Source organism: Hyla sarda, chromosome 2 (genome assembly GCF_029499605.1).
Source record: "Hyla sarda isolate aHylSar1 chromosome 2, aHylSar1.hap1, whole genome shotgun sequence".
Classification (NCBI taxonomy): domain Eukaryota; kingdom Metazoa; phylum Chordata; class Amphibia; order Anura; family Hylidae; genus Hyla; species Hyla sarda.
In genome coordinates, this window is record NC_079190.1 from 312141894 (window position 1) to 312167693 (window position 25800).

Below are 25800 nucleotides of genomic sequence, written 5' to 3' on the forward strand. Positions count from 1 at the left end.
ATATCTAACACATTCAGTAACATATCGACATTCTAATGGAACTCATTAACTCCCACCATCCCCCCCTGCCCCCTCAACAACTCGCCAATTATCGCCAACCCCCAGCATCCAGAAAAACCCTATCCCTGGGATAACGACATCAACAAACAACATGTAACTACAAGACCAAGGGACAAAAGAAGATAAGCAGGAAAAGAGGGAAAAGATTGGCAAGAAAGGAAAAAAAAGAAAAGAAGAAAGAAGGAATGAGAACTAGCAAAGAAAATCTAGATTGAATTCAGGTCCGTGATTTCTATTTTCATGTTATATTATATGAACATGGTTCAAGAGAGCAGGTGCACAAGCGACATAAAATTAGAATATGTTCCTATAGTTTAGTCCCTTTCAGGTAGAGTTTTAGTTCTTTATTTAGTGCTTCTTTATTTATGCTTCTTTCGGCATAAATACCCGTGGCTGGTCATCATCATCCATCTCTGATGAAGGTCGGCATTTCGACTGAAACGCGTCAGTTTGCTTTTTGTCCCCTGCGCCCTGCTGTAATTGTGACTTCACATAGCAGTACATGGACCACTGGGAATTTTTTGAACCAACTCACAGCGCGGCAACACCGTTGAGACGCTTCCGGCCGGAGCAGTTCTCCCGGTGTCTATACCCGCTGTAAACCCCCGGGACTCTCTCCACTACATCATAGGACCCGATCACCAGGACATCTCCTGCCATCTCCAAGGACACTATTTTTTCAGGATCGCGAATAGAAATCAAAGGAACCAGGTATCCGATAGTATAATTTGATTAGTGATTAAACTAACCCACCTGATATCTGCCTATAGAAAGTGTTGCACATACTAGCTAACGGGAACGCGAATTCTCCTGGTTGCTGTATATTACCTGCGGACCACGCTGAGTCCAGGCTGTGCCCGCTCACTCCTCTTTAGGTCAACGTACTAAAGTTACTTGTGCCCATTAGTGTGGTCGCTTTGTAAAACTGTTAGACCTACATAGTGTGGAACAGCAGATAATGCTTATATAGACCATTGATTGCTGCAGAATTTTTTCATGGTAAGAAACAGCGAATTACCTATGCACCTGCTGTTGCACTAATTGTTCATATATTAATTCTAAACATCGATCTTGCATTATAGTATATAGATTGGACGTTGCCCAGAAGTATTAGGTACCAGCAGAGAATACATTAAGATTAAATACAGTGTATCTGTCACTGTGTATCTAGCAAATCAACGGACATTGTTGCAAGAGGTCTCACAGATCGTAACTATAGCAACATAGAAGCATTACAACTCACACAGGACGTTCTCAATGTGAGTTCTATAGCGGTGATCTGTGTATTTATTATTAAGCAGTGTCAGAGAATTTCACCATCTTGCACTACCATCATCATTATATTTTTCTTCATCAGTACAAATCTTTTTCTTTCTAAGGGAGTCCTCTACCCGTGCAAAATTTCTCCCACATCTGAATAAATCAGCGCTACCATCTCACTCACTACAGAGTCGACTATAGTAAGTACAATTAACCCACGTACCATAATTCCTTTTTTGTGCGCCGATACACATACCCCTTTTTTTGTATACTAGCTAATTTACAAATCTGTTTAACTTCCTGGCACCAGTTGATTTAAAAAAAATAAATAAATAAAAAAGTTGTTTTCCACCGGAGTACCCTTTTAAGGCCACCCATTTGCAGTTTGGTGTTTTCCAAAGTTTAATGAATGACCTACTAGCTGGACTTCCAGGAGTTGTTCCCTATTTTGATCATGTCCTTATTGCGGCAGACTCAATATAAAGTATTAGTTTATTGGTTAAGGACAATATTACGGAAAGGTGACAGCAGAGAGCACTGTGGCCAGACAGAAAAGAAATTCAAAATGAAAAGAAATTCCTCTGTTGAATACAGCAGCTGATAAATAATGGAAGGATTAAGATTTTTAAATGGAAGTAATTTACAACTTTGTTTAACTTTTGTAAAAAAAATTATAATAATGTTTTCCAGTGGAGTACCCCTTTAACTTAAAGAGAAATAAGGCATATCCTACCAGATGGAGGAACCAGGACAGAACTGGACAGAGCTAACAACTATAAACAATAAAACTTGTACTTAATATAATACTCCAACACTATATATATTGTTTTTCCATATTCCCCTACCAGAAATGTGCAGGACAGGAGCCAACTGGAACAAGGAATTCAGTACTGAGGATTACAACTGAATCAGCTGCTAAAAGAGAAATGCACACTACTACAGCCAAGTGACTTGCAGTACCTGTAAAAGAACTTAACATACCCAGAACGGTAAACAATATAGCCTTACAGGCAAAAAACATTTATTTACCTCTATACACCTACCTAAAGTATCTGACCCCCAGCACCACTTAAAATGAACTAATTCAACTAATATATGACACAAGCCCCTCTGATGGCCAAACAGATAATGAACTGCATAGCAGATAAGGCCAAGCCAACCTGCACAAATGTCTGTAAAACTACACCATTGGCAAACCAAACGCATTTCCCCATATACCAAAAAAAATGGAACCTGCTAGTCCAGCCTAGGTATACTGTATAGGCACAGTGTGAGTAAATTAAGCAGGTTCTGTATGTAGTGATTATGATACAAACTCTGTTTGAACCACATGAAGCTATATAAACCTTACAAGACATAATATGGATCATGGTGGCATAACCTGAATACCATCTGTATGTACAGTTGATACAGCTCTGTAACTGCTACGCGTAGTGATATGGGCCATGCTGGTATGACCTGGGTACCTACTATATCCAATTATATATGTAAAGCCGTTATATGCTATACCTCCAAAATATAGTGACATTGGCCAAGCCACTATAACTACTGTATATAGTGATATGGATTAAGCTGGTAACCTGAGTATATTTTGCATATAACTATATATGTACAGCTGGTATAAGTTATATATTCCCTGTATTTTGTAATATGGACCATGCTGGTATAACCTGGGTATATTGTATAATTATATATGTACAACTAGAATAAAACATACATTTCCTGTATATAGTGATATGGACTACGCTGGCCCAATCTAACTATACACTGCACCATAATATATGGTATAAATAAAATAACCCCTGCAAATAACATGGACCATGCAAGTATAAAATTGATGTTGTTATACTATGCGCTGCTGAATGGTTGCATACTTTGTAAGTAACAGTAACATGCAACATGGAGTCTCTATTGCTCCTAACCTAGACCCCTAGGGACCTCCAACACAAATATGCAAATACACGACCTTGGATGGCCAAATGTGAGCCATATTGTGCCAAGCGGTATAATCCCCCCTTCCCAGTGTACTGTACTAATCACCCAAGGAACCATAGTATCCTAGCCGGGACTCATGGTCAGGAGTTTGTTACTTACCACCGACAGCTCACGCTGTTTCTAATTATCAAAAAAAAAGTGACTAGTGGTAGGAAGTTCACACCCTTGTTCTTCCTTGTTTTAAGGATATGAGTTTTGTTCAGGTAGTCAATTGGGACTAAGGGTACGATCAAACCTAAAACATGTAGGCATTGAAGTCTGTTTTTGCATTTTTTTTTATGTTTGTTTTTTTATATTTTGGAATAAAGATTACAAGTTTAATGAACTTTCCTAGTTGGATGATCCTCATTTGTGATATTCCCTTATGTCCTACCAGCAGCATAGATGGTAATATGGCAAGGAAAAACTTTGCTGGGGAGGGCTCTAATGCCTGGCGACAGATAAATGTCCACCCAAACGAGGAGTAATTGGCAACTCTAGTATCCAGTCTGTAGTGAATGATAAATGTAGAATGAGAACTCCATGATGCTGACTTGCAGATATGTTCCAAAGGAACTAGATTTCTTTCCACAAAGGAAGTGGATACAGACCTGGTTGAGTGAGCTCTTATGAACTCACATGGCTCTACATTTTGATAAACCATGGATTCTCAAATTGCTTCTTAAACCCATCAGCTGATGGAGGGTTTTGAGGTTTGTGGCCCCTCCAGGCCCCTGTAAAAAGAGAAAGGAGATTGTAATCATTTCTGTACTCCACTGATCTATCTAGGTAGATCTAGAAACACCAATGAACCAAAAATGGATGATGTGGAGTCGGCTACTACTTGTGAATCTGGAAACACATTGAGATATCAAGTCAATGCAAGCCTCTTTCTTCTGGAAGTGAAACTTGGTTGATGTTATTAAACATCAAGAGTTTTGGTATAAATGACAGGATGAGTCTAAACAAGACTCAATCAGGTGAAAACTCTATATGGTTCATAAGCTAAAAAAAAAGCTTACCCAATTATTTTTGCAGAGGTCATTGCCAACAAAAAAGTTATCTTTATGGTAACATACTTTTGAGCCTATGGAGGACATGGACCTAAGGTTGGAGATAATAGTCCCTTGAGCACAACCGAGAGGTCTCAAGCAGGAATTGGTTGTACAATTGTAGATCCTTAGGCTCCACTCAAGAATCTCTTGATAAGTGGATCTGATGACATAATGACATGGGAGATGTGACAAAGTGACCTAATGACATGGGAGATGTCTGCACTCTTATGGTAAAGGGAGATAAACATGTAGAAAGTTTAATATTGTACAAATGGACAGCTCCACACCAGAAACTTGTTTCCTAGAGCAGGAGGCTTGAAAGATCTTCCATATTCCTGCATATTGGTAGAATCTGCCAGAGAGTACAATTTTTCTCAAAACAGCACCAAAAAAGCCATTCTAACTGTGGAAGGGACTCCTCAACCTCCAGCCTGTCAAGTTTAATATCTGAAAATTCAAGCAGCTGAGAGTGTCTCCCAAAACTATCACTTGCTCTGTGGGAAGCCTCCAATATTGCCCCTGACTCATCTGAATTAGTTGGGTGAATCAAGATCAATCAAGTAAATTTACATTGAAATCATGTAAATTGAAGGGAAGCATCTTCACGGGATTGAGAGAGCATCTATTGTCACTGGATTGCCCAGACTGCAAATTTTTTAAACCTTGGTGCTGAACCTTGTGGCCATGACATCGATCTATGACACACCCCTACCTGAGCATAATTTCCTTGAATATGTCCGGGTGGAGAGCCAGCTCTCTGGCAGGAAGTCTACGGCTCAGGTGATCAAGTTAAGAGATTCTTGAATATGAATTGCTGTTAAATTGGAGAGGTTCCTCTCTGCCCAACCAAGATCAGACCTATCTTTCTGAGGAGACTTTGTGTTAGTATGCCTGTTTGTTTATATATAGGACAGCGCTCATGCTGTCAGATTAAACTTTCACTGCTTTCCCTCAAATAAGGGGAGCAAAGTGAAGCAGGGCTAGTCTGATGGCTCTGATCTCCAGGAAATTGAATGTTAATAATCTCTCCTGAGGAGACCAAGAATCTTGCACTGTCAGGTTCAGAAGATGCGCTCCCCAACCTACAAGGGATGTGTCAGTAGTTAATATGATCCAAGATGGTTGGATCAGGGGCTTGCCGTCATCCAGATGAGACCACCATCTAAGGGAGGACCAAATGGTGAAAGACAGGGAGTGTAACTTGTTTAGGTCTGAGGGCCAGTGATTCCAGTTGGCCAGAACCTCTGGTTGAAGAGGGTGTAGATGCCAAAGTGCCCAGGGAACCGCTTCTGTGAACATCCTCATGAGTGTTTGAATAGTTACCCCTCTTGGAAGTGAGCTGATTCTATAACCCGAACTCTTCTCTTGGGTGTGAGATGTAGAGTCATACTGACTGAGTGACTATGAAGCCGAGAAGCCTCACTGAGGTTGCTGGAAATATATTGGACTTGTTCCAATTGATTATCCATTCCAGCTGATGGGGAAAGGACACTGCTTGTAGTAGATGTTAGGACAGGATAAACTGGAACAGGGCTGGAGAACCAATCATCCAGATAAGGTATAATACTTAGCCCCCGAAGCCTTTAGGCAGCTACTACTGTGACCACAACTCTTTGACCCCAAATTTATGTGGGGTCGAAGAAGTTCCAAACGGGAAGGCTTCAAACCGCAGATGTTTTAAGACTCCCCCGACTTGAACTGGGATCCTTAAAAATTAGGCTGAATAGGAATCCTTTAAATTAAGGGTATCTAGGTAATCCCCTGGCAATAACATGTTGACCACAGACTTGATAGTTTCCATGCAAAAACACTTGATTGAAAAATTTCAGATCTATAGTCATCCTCCAAGCCCCTATTGCCTAGGGCACCAAGAATACTGGGGAATAGATTCCTACCCCCTGTTCTGTAGAGGAACTTCCTCTAAAGCAACCTTCTGGATGTGTTCCAGAATATAAGATTATAGTGCCCTCTGTTTGACTGGAGGAAGACTTTTTGTCTTCACAAATTTGTTTGGCGAGATAGATTCGAGATCGATTGAAAAGTCATCCAAAATTATTCTGAGGGAACAAGGGTCCTGGATAAGTTGAGTCCAGGTGTCCAGAAAGTTGTGTAGGTGACTACCTATAGGCATAATTGGGGGCAGAATGAGAAAAAGGTAGGGTCACATCAGTTGGAATCCAAGAGCATTGAGGAGGCTCAAAATCAGAGTGATTTCTTATTCTTGGATCCAAGAGAAAGTTTTGTGTACCGCCATTGATTGCCCCATTCTCTCTGTGGTTTGGACTGGGAAGCAGACCTGCCCCTGAAATGCCTGCCCCAACCACGAAAGGACTGTTGGAGAAGGGAGTTGCCCTTCTTGTCTAATAGTCCTTCCATAATGTATCAAGTTCTGTGCCGAAAAGTCTGCCAGGCTCAAAAGGAAGGGTGCACAGACCATGCTTAGATAAATTTTCCACCTTACATGGTTTCAACCATAGAGGTCAGCGGCCACTGGAGGCTAATGCCATGGACTTAGAGCTCTCGAGCAGCATCACAAAGAAAGTCCATGACCAAATTGGCTGTTTTGAAGAAAGTTCTAGAGACAGGTCTGGATTTGATTGAGACAGGTTTTAAAGAAGTTGTCCACCTCCGAGGAGGCAAAGGTCATAGCTATTGAATAAGTGCATCTAAAAGCACGATCTGCCTTCCTATCCATGAGAAGAGTAAAAATGGCCTTAGCAGCAGGCACTCAGGCATCCAGTACAGATGACACAACCTAGTCGCAAGGGTAGATGTTACGCCGAGCGCTCCGGGTCCCTGCTCCTCCCCGGAGCGCTTGCGGCGTTCTCCTGTCTGCAGCGCCCCGGTCAGACCCGCTGACCGGGAGCGCTGCGCTGTTACCGCCGGCGGGGATGCGATCCGCGTAGCGGGACATGCCAGCCCGCGGGTCGCATTCCAATCCTCTCACCTGTCCCGTTCCCCGGCTCTCTAGGGCGCGCGCGTGTCGGCTCTCTGAAATTTAAAGGGACAGTTCACCACTAATTGGTGCCTGGCCCAATCAGTTGTCAATCACCAATGTACCGCGCCTGTCTCAGCTGTCAGTGGGGTTGAGTCGCTATCGGGTGGAACGACCTGGGGGTTACATGCCGCTGCAAGTCCATCCCACTTTGCGGCGGGCTCTGGTGAAAACCAGTAACCCCTTAGATTCCGTTCCCCTGGTACGGCACATGCCATCACCTCACTGACACAGAGGATCCACCTCCAGTGTCCTCTCTGCATACCAGTCCGGATCCTGACAGTAGATCCGGCCATGGATCCCGCTGAGGTCCCGCTGCCTAGTGTCGCTGACCTAACCACCGTGGTCGCCCAGCAATCACAGCAGATCGCGCAACAAGGACAGCAGCTGACTCAACTGACCGTTATGCTGCAACAGCTTCTGCCGCAACTACAGCAACCATCTCCTCCGCCAGCTCCTGCATCTCCTCCACAGCGAGTGGCTGCTCCCAGCTTCCACCTGTCTCTACCAGACAAGTTTGATGGGGACTCTAAACAGTGCCGTGGATTCCTGTCCCAGTGTTCCCTACACCTGGAGATGATGTCGGACCAATTCCCTACTGAACGTTCTAAGGTGGCTTTCGTGGTCAGTCTCCTGTCTGGAAAGGCCTTGTCATGGGCCACACCGCTTTGGGACCGCAACGATACCGCCAACGCTACTATCCAGTCCTTCTTCTCTGAAGTTCGTAGTGTTTTTGAGGAGCCAGCCCGGGCTTCCTCAGCCGAGACTGCTTTGCTGAACCTCATCCAAGGGAGTTCTTCTGTGGGTGAATACGCCATCCAGTTCCGCAACTTCGCCTCTGAGCTATCCTGGAATAATGAGGCCCTCTGCGCGACCTTCAAGAAAGGCTTATCCAGTAACATCAAAGATGTCCTGGCCGCACGAGAAATTCCTGCTAATCTGTCTGAACGAATCCATTTGGCCACCCGCATCCACATGCGTTTCTCGGAAAGACGCCAGGAACTTCGTCAGGAAAAGGATCTTGTTCGCACCAGGCGGTTTTTCTCCCAGACTCCTCACTTCCAACGTCCTTTGCAATCTGTTCCTGTGCCTTTCGCCGAGGAGGCTATGCAAGTGGATCGGTCTCGCCTGACCCTACAACAGAGGACTCGCCGCCGAAACGAGAATTTGTGCCTGTACTGTGCTAGTACCGAACATCTCCTAAAAGACTGTCCTATCCGCCCTCCGCGTCAGGAGAAACGCACGCACCTAGTTCACAAGGGTGAAACAACACTTGGTGTGAATTCTGCCTCTCCACGTCTGACTGTTCCTGTGCGGATTTCTCCTTCCGCCAACTCCTCCTTCTCAGCAGTGGCCTTCTTGGACTCAGGTTCTGCAGGAAACTTTATCTTGGCCTCTTTTGTTAATAAGTTCAGTATTCCAGTAACCCGTCTCAACAAGCCGCTCTTTATTTCGTCAGTAAACGGAGAGAAATTGGACTGCACTGTGCGCTACCGAACTGAACCCCTGCCCATGAGCATTGGACTTCCCCACGAAAAAATCGTGAAGTTCTTCTCGGCTTGCCGTGGCTCCAGCGTCATGCTCCTACCCTCGACTGGACCACCGGGGAGATCAAAAGTTGGGGTCCTTCTTGTCTGAAGCGATGTCTCACTTCTGCTTCCACTAGTCAAACCCCTGAGGCTTCTTCTTTACCAGGCCTTCCCAAGGCTTACCAGGACTATTCTGACGTATTCTGCAAACAGCAAGCAGAGGTCTTACCTCCACATAGACCTTATGATTGTCCCATTGACCTTCTTCCTGGTACCACTCCGCCCCGTGGCAGGATTTACCCTCTCTCAGCCCCAGAGACTCAAGCCATGATGGAGTATATCTAGGAGAACCTAAAGAGAGGTTTTATTTGGAAATCCTCATCCCCTGCTGGAGCGGGGTTCTTCTTTGTTTCTAAAAAGGATGGATCCTTACGCCCATGTATTGACTACCATGGTTTAAACAAGATTACCATCAAAAACCGCTATCCCCTGCCTTTGATCTCCGAACTCTTTGACCGTCTACGCGGAGCAAGAATCTTCACCAAACTGGACTCAAGGGGCGTGTATAATCTTATTCGCATCCGTAAAGGTGATGAGTGGAAAACCGCTTTCAATACCAGAGATGGACATTTTGAATTTCTAGTTATGCCCTTTGGCCTCTGCAACGCCCCTGCAATCTTCCAGGACTTTGTTAATGAGATCTTTCGGGACTTATTGTATACCTGTGTTGTTGTCTACTTGGATGACATCTTGATTTTTTCCTCTAACTTAGAGGAACACCGTCGTCAAGTGCTCCAAAGACTCCGTGAAAACCACCTGTACGCTAAATTTGAAAAATGTCTCTTTGAATGCAACAGTCTGAAGCCCCTCTGCAGCATATCATACCACCTGAGTGCCTGGTCTCCTCTGCTCCAGCCTCACTACTTTTGTTCCTCCACGCCTTCGCCTCAGGATCCTCAAATGGGGGCATTCTTCTCACCTGGCTGGTCATGCTGGCATTAAAAAGTCCATTCAGCTAATCTCCCGTCTGTATTGGTGGCCTACACTGGAGGGTGACATTACTGATTTTGTTCGGGCTTGTACTGTTTGTGCCCAGGATAAAACCCCTCGCCAGAAGCCTGCTGGACTCCTCCATCCTTTGCCCTTCCCTCAGCAACCATGGTCCCAAATTGCCATGGATTTCATTACAGATCTTCCCGTATCCCATGGCAACACCGTTATATGGGTGGTCGTTGATCGTTTTTCCAAAATGGCCCACTTCATTCCACTTCCAGGCCTTCCTTCTGCGCCACAGTTGGGGAAGCAATTTTTTCTGCAGATTTTTCATCTTCACGGGCTTCCCACGCATATCGTCTCGGATAGAGGTATTCAATTTGTGTCAAAATTTTGGAGAGCTCTCTGTAATCAATTAAAGATCAAATTAAATTTGTCGTCCTACTATCACCCCCAATCCAATGGACAAGTGGAAAGAGTAAACCAGATTCTTGGTGACTACTTGCGACATTTTGTCTCCTCCCACCAGGATGATCTGGTCGACCTTCTGCCCTGGGCTGAATTCTTGTATAATTTCAAAGATTCTGAATCCTCCACCAAATCCCCATTCTTTGTGGTGTACGGCCGTCACCCTCTGCCCCCCCCCCCTCCCCATTCCCACTTCTTCTGGAGTTCCTGCCGTGGATGAAGTAACCCGGGACTTCTCCACTATCTGGAAGGAGACTCAAAAGTCGCTCCTACTGGCCTCGTCTCGAATGAAGACAAAAAGAGAAGAACTCCTCCTGTCTTTCTCCCTGGGGACAAATTGTGGCTCTCTGCCAAATACATACACTTTCATGTCCCTAGCTACAAGTTGGGTCCTCGCTACCTCGGTCCTTTTAAAATCAAGAATCAAATTAATTCTGTCTCTTACAAACTTCATCTTCCTTCTTCTCTTCGCATTCCTAACTCTTTCCATGTGTCTCTTCTCAAACCTCTTGTGCTTAACCACTTTTCTCCCAAGGTTACTGTTCCCGCTCCTGTTTCTGGCTTTCTGATGTCTTTGCTGTTAAAGAGATCCTTGCCTCCAAGATCGTCCGAGGTAAAAGATTTTTTTTAATTGATTGGGAGAATTGTGGCCCTGAAGAGAGGTCCTGGGAACCTGAGACCAACATTTTTGACAAGGAGCTTGTCCGCAGATTCCTGGGCTCCAAAAAGAGGTGTTCTCCTGTCTACCGTGCCCCGGTCAGACCCGCTGACCGGGAGCGCTGCACTGTTACTGCCGGCGGGGATGCGATCCGCGTAGCGGGACGCGGCCGCCCGTGGGTCGCATCCCAATCCTCTCACCTGTCCCGTTCCCCGGCTGTCACGCTCTCTAGGGCTCTCGCGCGCCGGCTATCTGAAATTTAAAGGGCCAGTGCACCACTAATTGGTGCCTGGCCCAATCAGTTGTCAATCACCTCCATTTCCTATATAAACCCACTTCCCCTTCCTCTCCTCGCCGGATCTTGTTGCCTTGTGCCCTGAGAAAGCATTTTGTGTATCCAGACCCTTGCTGTTGCCCCTGACTACGATCCATTGCTGAATGCCCTGACCTTCTGCTACATCCGATCTTGCTCTTGCCTTGTCCCTGTGTACCGCGCCTGTCTCAGCTGTCAGTGGGGTTGAGTCGCTATCGGGTGGAACGACCTGGGGGTTACCTGCCTCTGCAAGTCCATCCTGCTTTGCGGCAGGCTCTGATGAAAACCAGTAACCCCTTAGATTCCGTTTCCCTGGTACGGCCCACACCATCACCTCACTAACACAGAGGATTCACCTCCAGTGTCCTCTCTGCATACCAGTCCAGATCCTGACAGTAGATTAAATAGCAGCTTTATTGATGTACGGCAATAATGCGTTTTGGGGCTATACACCCCTTCTTCACACAGGTTTCCTATCCATGAGGTAATGCAGACTTGACCCGTCTTCTTCAGTAACCACCATTCTTTTCGGTATCTTGGAGATAGCCATGTCAATTTTGGGGTTTGTCCCCCAGGAGGATAATTGGTCCCCACAGATAGTAAACATTATCTTAAATCTTTTAGTTAAGATGTGAGTCTTCTCCGTTTCTTTTTGTTCAATTCTCATAAGAGAAAGTAGGGTCTCATTCGCATTGAAGGCCCTAGGCCCCCTAGAGGTAGGATGTGAGGCTTTTCCGGCATCACCATCCTGGTTCCCCAACCAGATGGACATCGCTGAATTTTTTCTAGAGAAATAAATAGGAAAAGGCATCCTCATCTTGAGTCCATCCTCCCGTTATTCAAGGCCTAAGGTCTCCATAGTATTTCCGGAGGGGGGGGGAGGGGCCTGCCTAGCTCTCTTTTGAGTGAAGACCTGCTTAAAGGAGCACTCCGGAATAAGAAAATTATCATCCATACTGCCGGCAGTAAAAAAATAAACAGGTACACACCTTCCTTCGCTCCCCCAGTGCCTCCAGTAAACCGGCTCTGGCTGCGGCCGATGATTGGCTGAGTGCAGTTTGACTCGCTGACCACCGGCAATCAGGAAGAGGATCGCGGCGGAGGAAAGAGCAGGTTACCAGAGGCACCCGGGGAGCGAAGGAAGGTATGTACCTGTTTATTTTTTTACTGCCGGCAGTATGGATGATAATTTTCCTATTCCGGAGTACTTCTTTAAGTTCTCCCGCTGAGGCATTGTTCACGGACATGCTGGATGACACATAATCTCTCAGCCAGATATATACTTTTTGTACAGTAGGCTCCCTAGACTGAAGTTGCGATCTTGCCCTGCAACTAGGGCATCTAGAAAACTTGTATCAATCCTCAAGCTGCGCATTATGTTTATCGTAAACCAGATGTTTCCTTTTCATAGAAACCTTCGTGGCTGCCACGTCACGGTCGGAAGAGCCATTACCAGTAGACATAGCTGAGAGAAGATAAAAAGTTGAATAAGGGAGGAGACGTACAAAGGAAAAAAGATCTGAAAATATCTAGACTTACCCAAACTAGGAGAATAAAACTGTCTAACAGGAAACAACAGATAGGAAGCAAAGCTATCAAGAAAATAGGCATAGAATACAGCAGAGGTTACTAGCAAAGCTAGAATCTCAAAGAAATAACAGCACTAAGGGAAAAAAAACCATAACAGTACTGCGCTTAAAGAGGCTAAATAGCAGTACACAGGGCTTTTAAATATTAACCTTTTGGGAAGGAGCCCCGGCCCCTAACTAAATAAATTTAATAGGGACCTAACAACAGAAAAAAATATTTTTTTAATAAGACTATAGGCATCATATGTTCCCTGAATAAGTTCCACTCAGTCCAGAAAACAAGAAGCCAAACTAGTGGTTCTAATAACAGGTAGCTGCAGGGAGAAAGAGAATGTCAACAGGCAATTGGAAAATAAAAGCAAAATGAGGCACACAGAAACTACAGGCAGCAGGGACAGAAAGAAAGGGGGACAAAAACCAGAGTCCTCTAAGAAGATTAAAGAGGGAGAAAAAACACTGCAGAGATTGCACAAAAGGGAGTCACCATTAGTGGTACTTTATGGGTGGACAGAAAAACACAGGGGACTGAAGGCAATTCATTCCTTTATTGGGGAAATTGTGGAGGGATTTTAACATTTAAAGGGGTATTTTGGGCAAAAATATCTTATCCCCTATGGAAAGGTGGGCGCCCGCGATCAGACGTCTTATGGCCTATCCTTTCGATAGGGGATAAGATGTTTTTGCTCGGAATACCCCTTTGATTCAAATTTTTTTCAATAATATTCCATCGGTCCTACCAGTTTTCAAGGGGGGGGGGGGGGAGGAGGGTGTTAATCCTTACAGAGTAGCTTCCACCATCCATTTTTTTTGTCTGTCCCTACCTATTGCCCATCTATCCCTAACCCCTTTTCTGCCTTTAATTTTTTTTTTATAATCTTAGAAATGCCTCTTTGTCTAACTGGTAGTGTGCTCACTTACCAGGCAGACTTTTCCAGCAGGCACAACTTCACTGATGACTGCAGGGGTCCGACTTCCGCCCTTCGCTCATCTATACAGGGTGCCTCCAGCTGTTTCACCACTACAACTGCAAGCTTGCCCTGTCATCTATTGGCTCTCAGGGCATGCTGGGAGTCGTAGTGGTGAAACAACTGGAGGCACCCTGTGTTGAAAACAATATCTTTGTTACGGCCGCGCAACCCACTCCCCCGATCCCCACCGCTCTCCCCCCACCCCCCCAAAAAGACATACTGTATATACTCGAGTATTAGCCATTCCGAATATAAGCCGAGGCCCCTAATTTCACCCCAAAAACCTAGGAAAAGTTATTGACTCGACTATAAGCCTAGGGTGGGAAATACATCATCCCCCTATGTCATCATCCCCCCCCTTTCATCATCCAGACCCCCATCATTAACACCCCCATCATCATCTTCCTGTCATTATCACCCAGTCATCATCACCCCGTCATCATCACCCCGTCATCATCCGCCCCCCTCATCATCACCGCACAGGGACGTTCATGCACAGGGACGTCACGAACGTTTGCTGTGCACGGACGTCCCTGTGCGTCATCGTCAACGCAACGTCACTAGTCCGGGGCCGGCCTGGAGCAGAGAAGAGGACCTCCCGGTGAAGATGGACAGCCCGGAACGACTAACCCTCCCCACCGGACGGTCCCTGCAGCATAGATGACCGAAGATGGATGGCCCGGACCAGCTCACCCTTCCTTCCCACTAGGGGAGGTGAGTAGAAAAGAAAAAGGGGGTCTGGATGATGATGAAGGCCGCAGTGGTTTTCAACCTGCAGACCTCCAGATGTTTCAAAACCACAACTCCCAGCATGCCCGGACAGCCATCGGCATGCTGGGAGTTGTAGTTTTGCAACATCTGGAGGTCCGCAGGTTGAAGACCACTGAGAAGGGATTGACAGGTGGAGATGGACGGACCGGACCATCCCCTCACAGCTAAGCCAGAAACATTTTTTGTTCACTCGAGTATAAGCCGAGGGGGGGCGTTTTCAGCATGAAAAATCGTGCTGAAAAACTCGGCTTATACTCGAGTATATACAGTACCCAAGTTCAGTGGAAGTGCAGGACTTAGCAGTGAGCAGGAGTGGGGTGCAGGACTTAGCATTGGCGTCGCGCATATGCAGGGAGGCGGGGCAGGCATGCGAGCCAATACGTGCATCGTCTGTTCACATCGCTCACTCCCGCCTGTCCGACTGAATTAGGACCGATTGCCCGGCCGGCATCGGTCCTAATTCAGTCGTGACGTTACGGCAGGCTGCAGCTGGCCACTGGAAGGGAAACCCCTAGTGGCCTGTTTCCAAATGTAAAATAAACTGTTTTAATTAAAAAAAAATGAAACTATATTAGAGATATATTGTAGTACATAAGTAAGTACATAAGTCAGGAACATGTCCATTTTGACAGGGGCATGCCCCTTTCTCTTGGTGGACACCTTTTTTTTTTGGGGGGGGGGGATAAATTGGGCATAAATTCAGGAAAAAAATCCAACAAAAACCATTGGAAACACAGTAGTAAATAACCCCCACAATGTTGGGATTATGGAAAGTGATGTTGGGATTATAGAGACCCATGGTGCCTGTGTATCGGTATTCTCCTCTTTTCTCCCATTTGAAAGGTATTTGAGTGAAATTAAGTTGTATGTAAGTGTATTTTGGGACACTTTTTCCATATCACTCCTGAGGAAGTCACCAGGCAGGTGATGTAACGCATGGAGATCCTTGTGTGTTTGCCCTCCACTTTGTGTATATTCACTTTATTTCATCCGCTCCTTCAGCCTCTTGGCTGGCAGTGCTCTTTACCCCATAAAACTGTATGTATTTGATTACTTGTGTTGTATCTGTATATATATTATAATTATTTAATTAAAATGTATTATATATAAAGTATATTATTATCAAAATTAGGGGTCTGGCTTTTGCCTTATACTTTTTTGTTTACTGTATAATTATACTGTATTTGACTGTGGGGTCGGTGATATAGCTACTTACAGCATTATTGGATGGGCAACATTTGGAAAGGGTTCATGGCCCCCTTTGCTCTGTATGGAGCATTTTTAATTTTTTTTAACGTGTTGTCCTGAATGTAATTCTATGCTATTCTGTGCAATAATAAAGGTTTAACATTATTTATTTGTTTTTATTGTTGTCTGCCAGTTTTTGGTGATTTTCTTTCTATTCTATGGGACTGATCTATAATATGGATATATTATAGATCAGTCCCATCTCTTACAATATCAGAAACTGCATTAAGGCTAGATCGAATGGCACTGATTCTGATTCTCGGGGGGGGGGGGGGGGGGGGGCTCGGAATGACCCTTTTTTCTACTGTCTTACATCACCTCTACACTTAGGTTCCCCAAATAACAGAATCAATATAAATTGATACAAAAGTTCACATTATGGCAGTGTTTAAGATTGCCTTTTGCTAATTATGAAATTACAAAATCAAGGATGATGTACGTATCTTGAACCTTACCTCTTCAGCTAGTTCCCAGCTGAAAGACTTGTCTTGTTCCAGTGGTGACCAGATCTTTACATTGTAGTCTATCCCAGATGATGCTAAAACTATTACAAAAACAGATCATAAGCATGTATTAAAAGACCATGAATGCCCTAACTTCATTTCAAAATCTCTCTGTGGCATTCCCTATCCCTAACATGCAATTTGAATACTTGCAGCTACCTCGTGCCTTACAAAAACAGTTTATCCTCTACTATTCTTTACCATACCCTTACTTCAGAAGTCATCTTACTTTCTGTAACACCACAATAACTTCAGCTCTCAACTCAGTTGTTTCTCTCAGACAAAATAGAAATTAAAGCATCAGTAAGTATCACTGGCATATCAGTCTCATTATAAAAAGACTAAGAACTGACTATATATTTAAACAAATATACTAGAGGTGCACCGATATGGAAAATTCAGAACCGAAACGAAACCGAAATAAAAAAAATGTCCGGCCGAAACCGATACGGAAACCGAAAATGACTTCTCCCCGTCTTCTGGTAAAATGCAGCGCTCCGCTCATTAGATTCCCCCACATTAGATTGCCAGCTCCCCCACATTAGGTCGGGAGTTTCCCCACATTAATAGGCAGCTCCCCCACATTAATAGGCAGCTCCCCCCCCAACAATATTAGGCAGCTCCCCCCCAACAATATTAGGCAGCTCCCCCCAACAATATTAGGCAGCTTCCCCCCCAACAATATTAGGCAGCTCCCCCACATTTGTAGGCAGCTCCCCCCCACAATATTAGGCAGCTCCCCCCCAACAATATTAGGCAGCTCCCCCCCACAATATTAGGCAGCTCCCCCCCACAATATTAGGCAGCTCCCCCCCACAATATTAGGCAGCTCCCCCCACAATATTAGGCAGCTCCCCCACATTTGTAGGCAGCTCCCCCGCATTTGTAGGCAGCTCCCCCCCCCACAATATTAGGCAGCTCCCCCCAACAATATTAGGCAGCTCCCCCCCCAACAATATTAGGCAGCTTCCCCCCCAACAATATTAGGCAGCTCCCCCCCCATTTGTAGGCAGCTGCCCCCCAACAATATTAGGCAGCTCCCCCACAATAGTAGGCATCTTTCCCCCACAGACATACAGCTTCCAGCCATATACAGTGTATGGCTGGAGGCTGTATGTCTGTACTCCTGCCCCCACAGTGATCCGGTCACCGCTCCTCCAGCCCGGGGTCACATCTACTGCTATGGCCTATGGACCATAGCAGTAGGTGCCGGGACCGGGGGAGCGGTGACCGGAACACTGAAGAAGATGACGCGGTCACTTACCAGGCCCCGGCCGGCGTGCGTTCTCCTGCGACGATCCTGCGGTCCTCCTGCGTCTCTATGGTTGTACGCACGGGACGTCAGTGACGTCCCGTGCGTACAACCATAGAGGCGGAGAAGCGAAGGCCCGAAGGAGGATCGCAGGAGGACGCCGGGGAATGGTGAGTGACTGGCGGACATCCTTATGTCCCGAAAAGATTTTTGCGGGACACAGGGATGTCCGGGATAGGATTAGGAATACATGCTGGGAGTTGTAGTTTCACGACAGCTGGAGGCCCCCTGGTTTTTAGTATACAGTATTAGGTTTTATATGCTCTGGCCGGCCCCCGCCTGCAGCCACACACGGGAGCCGGCCCGGGCACATAAAAAGAAGTATTCCTATCCCAGAGAGCGCGACCCCCCCCCAGATGTTGCGCCCGGCCCCCCCTGCACCCCCCACGAGCGCCTCTGCCACTGGCAGTGTTTGCAACTTGTGCTGTGGGTGGGCAGGGGAGGTGGCTCATTATCGGCACATTTTTAGTTGTTTCGGCATTTCCCCGAAACAGCTATTTTTGGCCGATATGTATCGGCCGCCGATATATCGGTGCATCCCTAAAATATACACACCTACTTCTGCTAGGGTTACTTTACTTTTATCACTAGCCCACCAGGGAGGAGTGGGAGATCACCAAGCTAAGTGTGTTGGGGGGTGTATATGATTACACTGTGGGTAGGGGCATCTGGATGTAATTATTTTGTGGAGAGAATATCGCCAATAGCCCTTCATAGGTTGCAAGTCCCCTCCTTTTTTTAGGGACCAGGATGTTTTGGCTCTTGACCATTGGTGAGGAAAACCTTTGCCCCCTTTGCTTTTCACTCATCCACTACCCATTGGTATTCACAGAATTGAAGGAGTTGTCCAGACAGAATATTTCTTTATGCAGGAAATTCCCACTCAGTGGTTTATAAGAATTTACAACATAGAAATCAGCTTATCTGAACTAGTAAAGAATAGGTGCACGCTGGAGAACAAACACTTCAGGAACTAGCAGTGGGGAGGAAGCAGGCTGGGTTAGTATTAGAGATGAGAAATCATTTGAAAAGTTTGACTCGCTGGATTCAAACTTTTTTTGAAATTGTTGGTTTGGTTCGGCTCAGTTTTATGTGAACCGGCAAAGCAATAAGGCCCAAAATTCATTTAAAAACACTACCTAACAGCTCTTAAGCCCTGTATAACTCTGCTAAAACATACTGATAGGTGATTTTAGATTGTGAGCCCCGGTGGGGACAGGAACCAACTTGAGTGTACAGCGCAGAAGAATCTGTGTGCACTGTATAAAAATAATTTTTTTAAAGTATATATATAAAATTCTACAATACAAACTAACAACTGCATGGAGTGACTCACCCTCTCCGTCATGATTGTGCAAAGAGGGAACTAATGTTAACTGTATTCTGTGAACAGCAGGAGGTGGTGGATCTGTAGTATCCAGCATACAGCAAGAGGTGGCTGGTTGTAGTAGCCAGCATACAACAGTAGCCATCAGACTAGTAAGAATTATAGTATCCAGCAGACAGCAGGTGGTGGCTGACTTGTATTAGCCAGCGTACAGCAGGGGTGGCTGACTGGTAGTATCCAGCATAAAACAGGAGCAGGCAGACTGGTAAGCATAGTAGTATCCAGCAGACAGAAGGAGGTTTAAATTTAAAGGTTTTTCAAATGTTTAAAAAAAAATTACAAGCCCAGGCTCGACTGGAGGTAGCAGCTGCAAGGGTGATGGCGGACTATTGGACTGGTGGTATTATCCAGCAGAAGGTGGCTGACTCATAGTATCCAGCATACAGAAGGAGGTGGTTGACTGATAGTAGTATCCAGTGTACAGAAAGAGTGGTGTACAGAAAGAGTTTTCAGGCTTGTAGTAGTAGTCAGCAAACAGTAGGAGGTGGCTGACCCGTAGTAGCTAGCATACAGCAGGAGAAGGCAGACTGATAAGAGTTGTTGTAGCCACAGACAGAAGGAGGTTTAAAAATGTAAGTTTTTTTACATTTTTTTTAGGCCAAGGCCTAGGTGGAAAAAAAGAGCAGCAATGTGAAAGCTTGACTTAATACTGATAGTAGCCAGCGGAAAGCAGGAAGTTAAAAAATTTAGTTTTACAAATTTTGTACTGCATGCACTGTGATGTACACCGACAACTGCATGAAATGGCCCACACTCTGCACCTCATGATTGTGCACAGAACGGGAACCAGTTGTGATTGTAGCCAGTGGACAGCAGGCAATGGTGAAGTAGTGTTAGCTGTAGCCACCAGACAGCAGGCATTGGTGGACTAAGCATACGTGTAGTCAGGCCTTGTCATGCCTTGCTGATGTAGAGACCTAATTCCTAAAAAAGGAACCCTAGCCTTACTTTCTATCAGCAGATATTGCACTGTGCCTTTTTCCTGCATCTGGTAACATAGAAAAGAATTACCACACAGCAGGATATAGGTGGCCTTGACGTGGTGAGTGGGCTTGTACTTTTTGGTCAAAATGTATACTAACAACCTGTTAGTTTTTTAAATTATGCTGAGAAGCAAGTAGATAAAAATACAAATGGTGGATATGCGGCTGTTTCTCTATTTTTTTGAACAATTTAGTCTCTCTTTTCTTCCATGGCCTGCACTCCACTACACCATTTGGCCCAGGCATTTTAAATTAGCAGGAAACTGCATAAGAGTTTCATCCTAACATTCTCCGAGCCCTTTGGTAGGAAGCAAATGGTAGGTATTCTCACTGGTGTGGTGCTCTGTGGCGGCTATTGTTTCTTTGATGCTCTGTCTGTGGAGTGGTGCAGCCCAGAGCCAGGGGCTTGGTCGGGCAGCAGTGGGGCTGCCTTGCCACTGGGTCTTTCCACCTGTGGACTTGGTGACTCGGAGGCAGTGGTCGCCGCCCGGCGCTACACCAGTGTTAGGTTAGGGGCCCACTCTGACTAGGTGGCCTTGACATTAGAGTGGGTTTGTTATTTTTGATCAAAATGTATACTAACAACCTGTTATTTTTTTAAGGTATGCTAAGAAGTAGGTAGATCAAAATACAAATGGTGGATGTGCGGCTATGTTTCTCTATTTTTGGGATACAGTAAAGAGCTAAGTATATCGCCACCTGACTACGCTCCTGTTTTTTAAGATTTTTTTCTCAAGCCTGCAGATCCAGGTCCAGTGTTGCCATCACCTGCACCTGAGCTGCTTAGACCAACAGCCCTGCTGACATTCTCAGGCTTAAACTCTTCTTCATTACCCCTACCACTCCTCTCAGTAAGTACTTGTAATGTGTGATTGTGGTGTCCTTGTTTCCCTTTAGCACATCCATCATGATGCCTTACAGTAACCCACAACTTCTCCTTGTGGCTAGTGTTATCCTTCTTCATAGCAGTAGGGGGAAAGCAAACACAGAGATGAAAAAAACAGAGCATCTAGGACAGACATTTTCACTGTGCCATGTGACTGTAGACAAGGAGAAATCTACTGCTCAACCTCATATCATCAGACTTTTATTCTTCTTCCTCAGAAGACCAACAACTCACCCAGTTCACAAAAGCTGTATTATCCTGACAGGAATTGAGAACTTGGAAGGGCCAACACGGCTGCTACTACTACACCAGGCACCTTGCTGCTGTTGCTGCTACCTGTACTGGTGCTGGTACTGCTACCAACATTTTTACTAGAAAAGGACATGGCAGGGGTCTTCTGTCCTCTACCCCATCTAACAATTCTTTTACCAGACATATTTTTGAGGTTAGTATGAACTTTTTGGGGGTGATTTTTCACTCACCTACTAGTCAACGTTAACCTACTTTGAACTGCATTGTTATCCTACAACCAGGTAGGTATAAGGCAAGTTTGATTAAAGAAGAATATGAATGTACAGTCACTTTACAAGGCTAATGCATGTTAAATGTACACATATTGAATTTGGATGCTCTGTCACAACCAGGAAGATATAATGCATGTTTGATAAAACTAAGAATATACACATACAAGGCTAATACGTGTTGTTGGACACTTTTTAATTTAAAACCAAGAATATACACCTACAGTGGATTTACATGACTAATATGTGTTGAATGCATGTTTTTAATTGCTATGTCACAACCAAGTAGATATAATATGTGTATGATAAAACCAAGAATATATAAATACAGATGCTTTACAAGGCTAAAGTGTGTTGACTGTACACGCTATTAATTGCATTGTTATATTACAACTGGTAGGTGTACAAAATGTAAGTAAAGGCATTATGCTGTGTTTATGGTGCTTTAAATATGCATTGTTATCATACAGGTCAGCAACAGCTTTGCTCTGTTCAGTAGTTATTCAGTTTTTTTAAAAAGCCTTATAAAAGGCTTGCCGGGATTTATAGTACATGAGTGCTTCTGTTGGGATGAACAGCAGATTCCCCTTAGATCAGCCCACAGATCAAAGCAGTGAAAGATCATTTTGCTGTGGATTTGTATTTGTATAGCCCCTACAGGATTTGTGCTAAGCCTGCTAAGGAGGTTATTGATAGGATAAGGCTTTTGGGATTCTGCAAGATTCAGGTTCCTGTTCACACACACTATCTCTGTCTGTCTCTCTCAGCCCTTAAAACTGTCTTCCCTTAAAACTGTTTAAATGTCCTTACCCTCTTGCTGTCTCCTATTGACCTTTGGAGATGATTGATACACAAGCCAGCAAATCATATGATAATCTGGGTTATCATGTCATATGTTGGAGACCCTGACATCATTTCACCTCCCCCTTTGCTTTCTGCTTCCTTTGGGTGTCAACAGGCCATGTGTTCCATGTGATTTCATGCTTTTTCCATAATCATGTTAGCCTAGTCGAATTGGAGAAAGCTTAAAATGAATACTTGTTTTCCTGAAAATCATGGGAAATCATGAGATTTTTTTAAAGGGGTACTCCGAAGGAAAACTTATTTTTTTTTATCAACTGGTGCCAGAAAATTAAACACATTCTATTAAAGAATCTTAATCCTTCCAGTACTTATTAGCTGCTGTAGACTACAGCGGAAATTTTTTTCTTTTTAAATTTCTTTTAAATCTAACCACAGTGCTCTCTGCAGACACCTCTGTCCATTTTAGGAACTGTTCAGAGCAACATATGTTTGCTATGGGGATTTTCTACTGCTCTGGACAGTCCCTGACACGTGTCAGCAGAGAGCACTGTGGTCGTGATAGAAAAGAAATAAAAAAGAAAATAATTTCCTCTGTAGTATACAGCCACTAATAAGTACTGGAAGGATTAAGATTTTTTCATAGAAGTAATTTACAAATCTGTTTAACTTTCTGGCATCAGCTGATTAAAAAAAAAAAAAAAAGTTTTCCACCGGAGTACCCCTTTTCCACCTGTTCAGTACCCCTTTAACGAGTCCTTAAGGACATGGGGCGTATGCATACACCTGTGGGAATTCCGGTCCCCGCCACTAGCCGGTTGGGGACCGAACCGTAATGCCTGCTGAAATCATTCAGCAGGCATCCCGGCACATCGCCCAGGGGGTTCCTGAGTACCCCCCCATGTCGGCGATCGCAGAAAATCGCATGTCAATTCAGACATGCGATTTTCTGCTATTCCGGGCTGATCGGGTCTCTGGTGACCCAATCGCCCGGAAAATAGGGATGATTGGAGTTGTCAGTGACAGCCCCGATCATCCTGAGGGCTAGGAGTGAGGTCGCAGTGCTGCGATCTCCTCCTATCCCCTGCCATTGGTCAGAACTGATTCTGACCAATGGCAGAGCAGGACAGTGGGTTGCCATGCCCACCCCTGGATGTTGAGGGGAACATGGACAGAAGATGGAGGCCGGGTAGGTACCCGGCCTCCATCTTCTGTCCATGTTCCCATGTGGCCTGGGGACCCCCCGATCTTTGCTGGAGACTGCTGGATCCTGGCTCAGGTAGGGAAGCAACGGTGGGGGGGGGGTTAATTGAAAGTGAAAGTAAAGTGATCTTCACTGTGGCAATCACTAGGAAGGCCAAACTGCTACTCCCAGCATGCCCAGACAGCCAAAGGCTGTCTGGGCATGCTAGGAGTTAAAGTTTTGCAACATCTGGAGGGTCACAGTTTGGAGACCACTGTTACAGTGGTGCCCAAACGGTAGCCCTCCAGATGTTGCCAAACTACAACTCTCAGCATGCCTAGTCCAGGCAGTCCGCCCAGGCATGCTGGGAGTTGTAGTTCTGTAACATCTGTCCCTTCAGATTTAGCAATTTTCATGAAATTCTTGAAAATTGCTGCTCTACTTTGAAGCCCTCTAATTTTTTCAAAAACGTAAAATATGTCCATTTTATGATGCCAACATAAAGTGGACATATTGTTTTTGTGAATAAAAATAAAATTTATTGGGAATATCCATTTTCTTTACAAGTAGAAAGCTTCAAAGTTAGAAAAAAGTGCTAACTACTGAGCCACCATGCTGCCCTTAGCATACATCTGCTATGCACGGTTGCTAAAATGGACAGAGATGTCAGCAGAGAGCACTGTGCTCGTGATGTCATCAGTGTTCCAAAGAGAAAGGAATTTCCTCTGTAGCATTCAGCAGCTAATAAGTACTGGAAGGATTAAGATTTTTTAATAGAAGCAATTTACAAATATGTTTAACTTTCTGGCACCAGTTGATTTAAAAGAAAAAAGGTTTTCACCGGAGTACCCCTTTCATAGTTAGTACGGTCGAAAAAAGACATATGTCCATCAAGTTCAACTTTACTGTATGATGTACCGGACCTATTCGTACATTTTGGGTTGTCATGAGATATTTACAAAAGTTAGTTTTTACAGTTATAGTTACCTTGCGGTATCAAATCCCCCAACCATGTGTTTTTGTAAAATCATTTTTATTACTCATCTCATCTTTTTTCTTCAATTTATCTCCTATTGTCCTATTTTTCCTATATGTTATTATAGGTTTCCTTGTTGCTATCTGTTTAATTTCTTCATCTGCCTCTAGGACATATCAATTTCTCCTTACAGCCATCTCTATAGTGCGATTCAAGGGTGTATTCTCAAAAACAAATGTGAACCTTTTCTCTTGGGTATTTTGCTGGATCTTTGCTGGAGACTGCTGGATCCTGGCTCAGGTAGGGAGGCGATGGTGGGGGGGGGGAGGGGTTTGGGTAATTGAAAGTGAAAGTAAAGGGATCTTTACTGTGGCAACCACTAGGAAGGCCAAGCTGCCACTCCCAGCATGCCCAGACAGCCAAAGGCTGTCTGGGCATGCTGGGAGTTGTAGTTTTGCAACATCTGGAGGGTCACAGTTTGGAGACCACTGTTACAGTGGTGCCCAAACGGTAGCCCTCCAGATGTTGCCAAACTACAACTCTCAGCATGCCTGGACTGCCCAGGCATGCTGGGAGTTGTAGTTCTGTAACATCTGTCCCTTCAGATTTAGCAATTTTCATGAAATTTTTGAAAATTGCTGCTCTACTTTGAAGCCCTCTAATTTTTTCAAAAAGCAAAAATATGTCCATTTTATGATGCCAACATAAAGTGGACATATTGTATTTGTGAATAAAAATACAATTTATTGGGAATATCCATTTTACTTACAAGTAGAGAGCTTCAAAGTTAGAAAAATGCAAAATTTTCAAAATTTTCATGAAATTTTGGGATTTTTCACCAAAAAAGGATGCAAGTAACACCGAAAATTTACCACCAAAATAAAGTAGAATATGTCACGAAAAAACTGTGTCAGAATCAGAATATTCGGTAAAAGCGTTTTTGCGTTATTAATTCGTAAAGCGACGGTGGTCAGAATTGCGAAAAAGGGCTCAGTCCTTAAAGGGGTACTCCGGTGAAAACCTTTTTTCTTTAAAATCAACTGGTGCCAGAAAGTTAAACAGATTTGTAAATTACTTCTATTAAAAAAATATTAATCCTTTCTGTACTTATTAGCTGCTGAATACTACAGAGGAAATTCTTTTCTTTTTAGAATTCTCTCTGATGACATCCCAAGCACAGTGCTCTTTGCTGACGTCATTATAATAATAATAATAATAACTCTTTATTTATTGTTGTCTTTAGTGGGATTTGAACCCAAGGCTAACCACTGAGCCACCATGCTGCCCTTTGCATACATCTGCTATGCACGGTTGCTAAAATGGACAGAGATGTCAGCAGAGAGCACTGTGCTTGTGATGTCATCAGT

The 25800-nt window shown here is 44.5% G+C and overlaps 1 protein-coding gene and 1 long non-coding RNA gene across 16 annotated transcripts in view; one reads left to right on the top strand and one right to left on the bottom strand.

The window, feature by feature from the left end:
• DCAF6 (DDB1 and CUL4 associated factor 6) overlaps window positions 1-25800 on the bottom strand; it is a 1246835-nt gene that overhangs the window by 132105 nt on the left and 1088930 nt on the right. For 12 of the 15 annotated variants that reach the window (XM_056557692.1, XM_056557702.1, XM_056557697.1 and 9 more), the window contains one exon: window positions 16337-16425. The exons of 2 other annotated variants lie outside the window; for them this stretch is intronic. In XM_056557692.1, the coding sequence (XP_056413667.1) occupies window positions 16337-16425 (89 nt within the window). Of the gene's footprint in view, window positions 1-3903; window positions 4029-16336; window positions 16426-25800 lie in introns of those variants that run through there. One more of the 15 variants, XM_056557701.1, reaches the window with a different exon arrangement.
• Window positions 1390-21210, top strand: LOC130356340 (uncharacterized). Its single transcript, XR_008888855.1, has 4 exons — window positions 1390-1520; window positions 2169-2309; window positions 20804-20917; window positions 21171-21210. It is a non-coding gene; the product is annotated as an uncharacterized LOC130356340 (long non-coding RNA).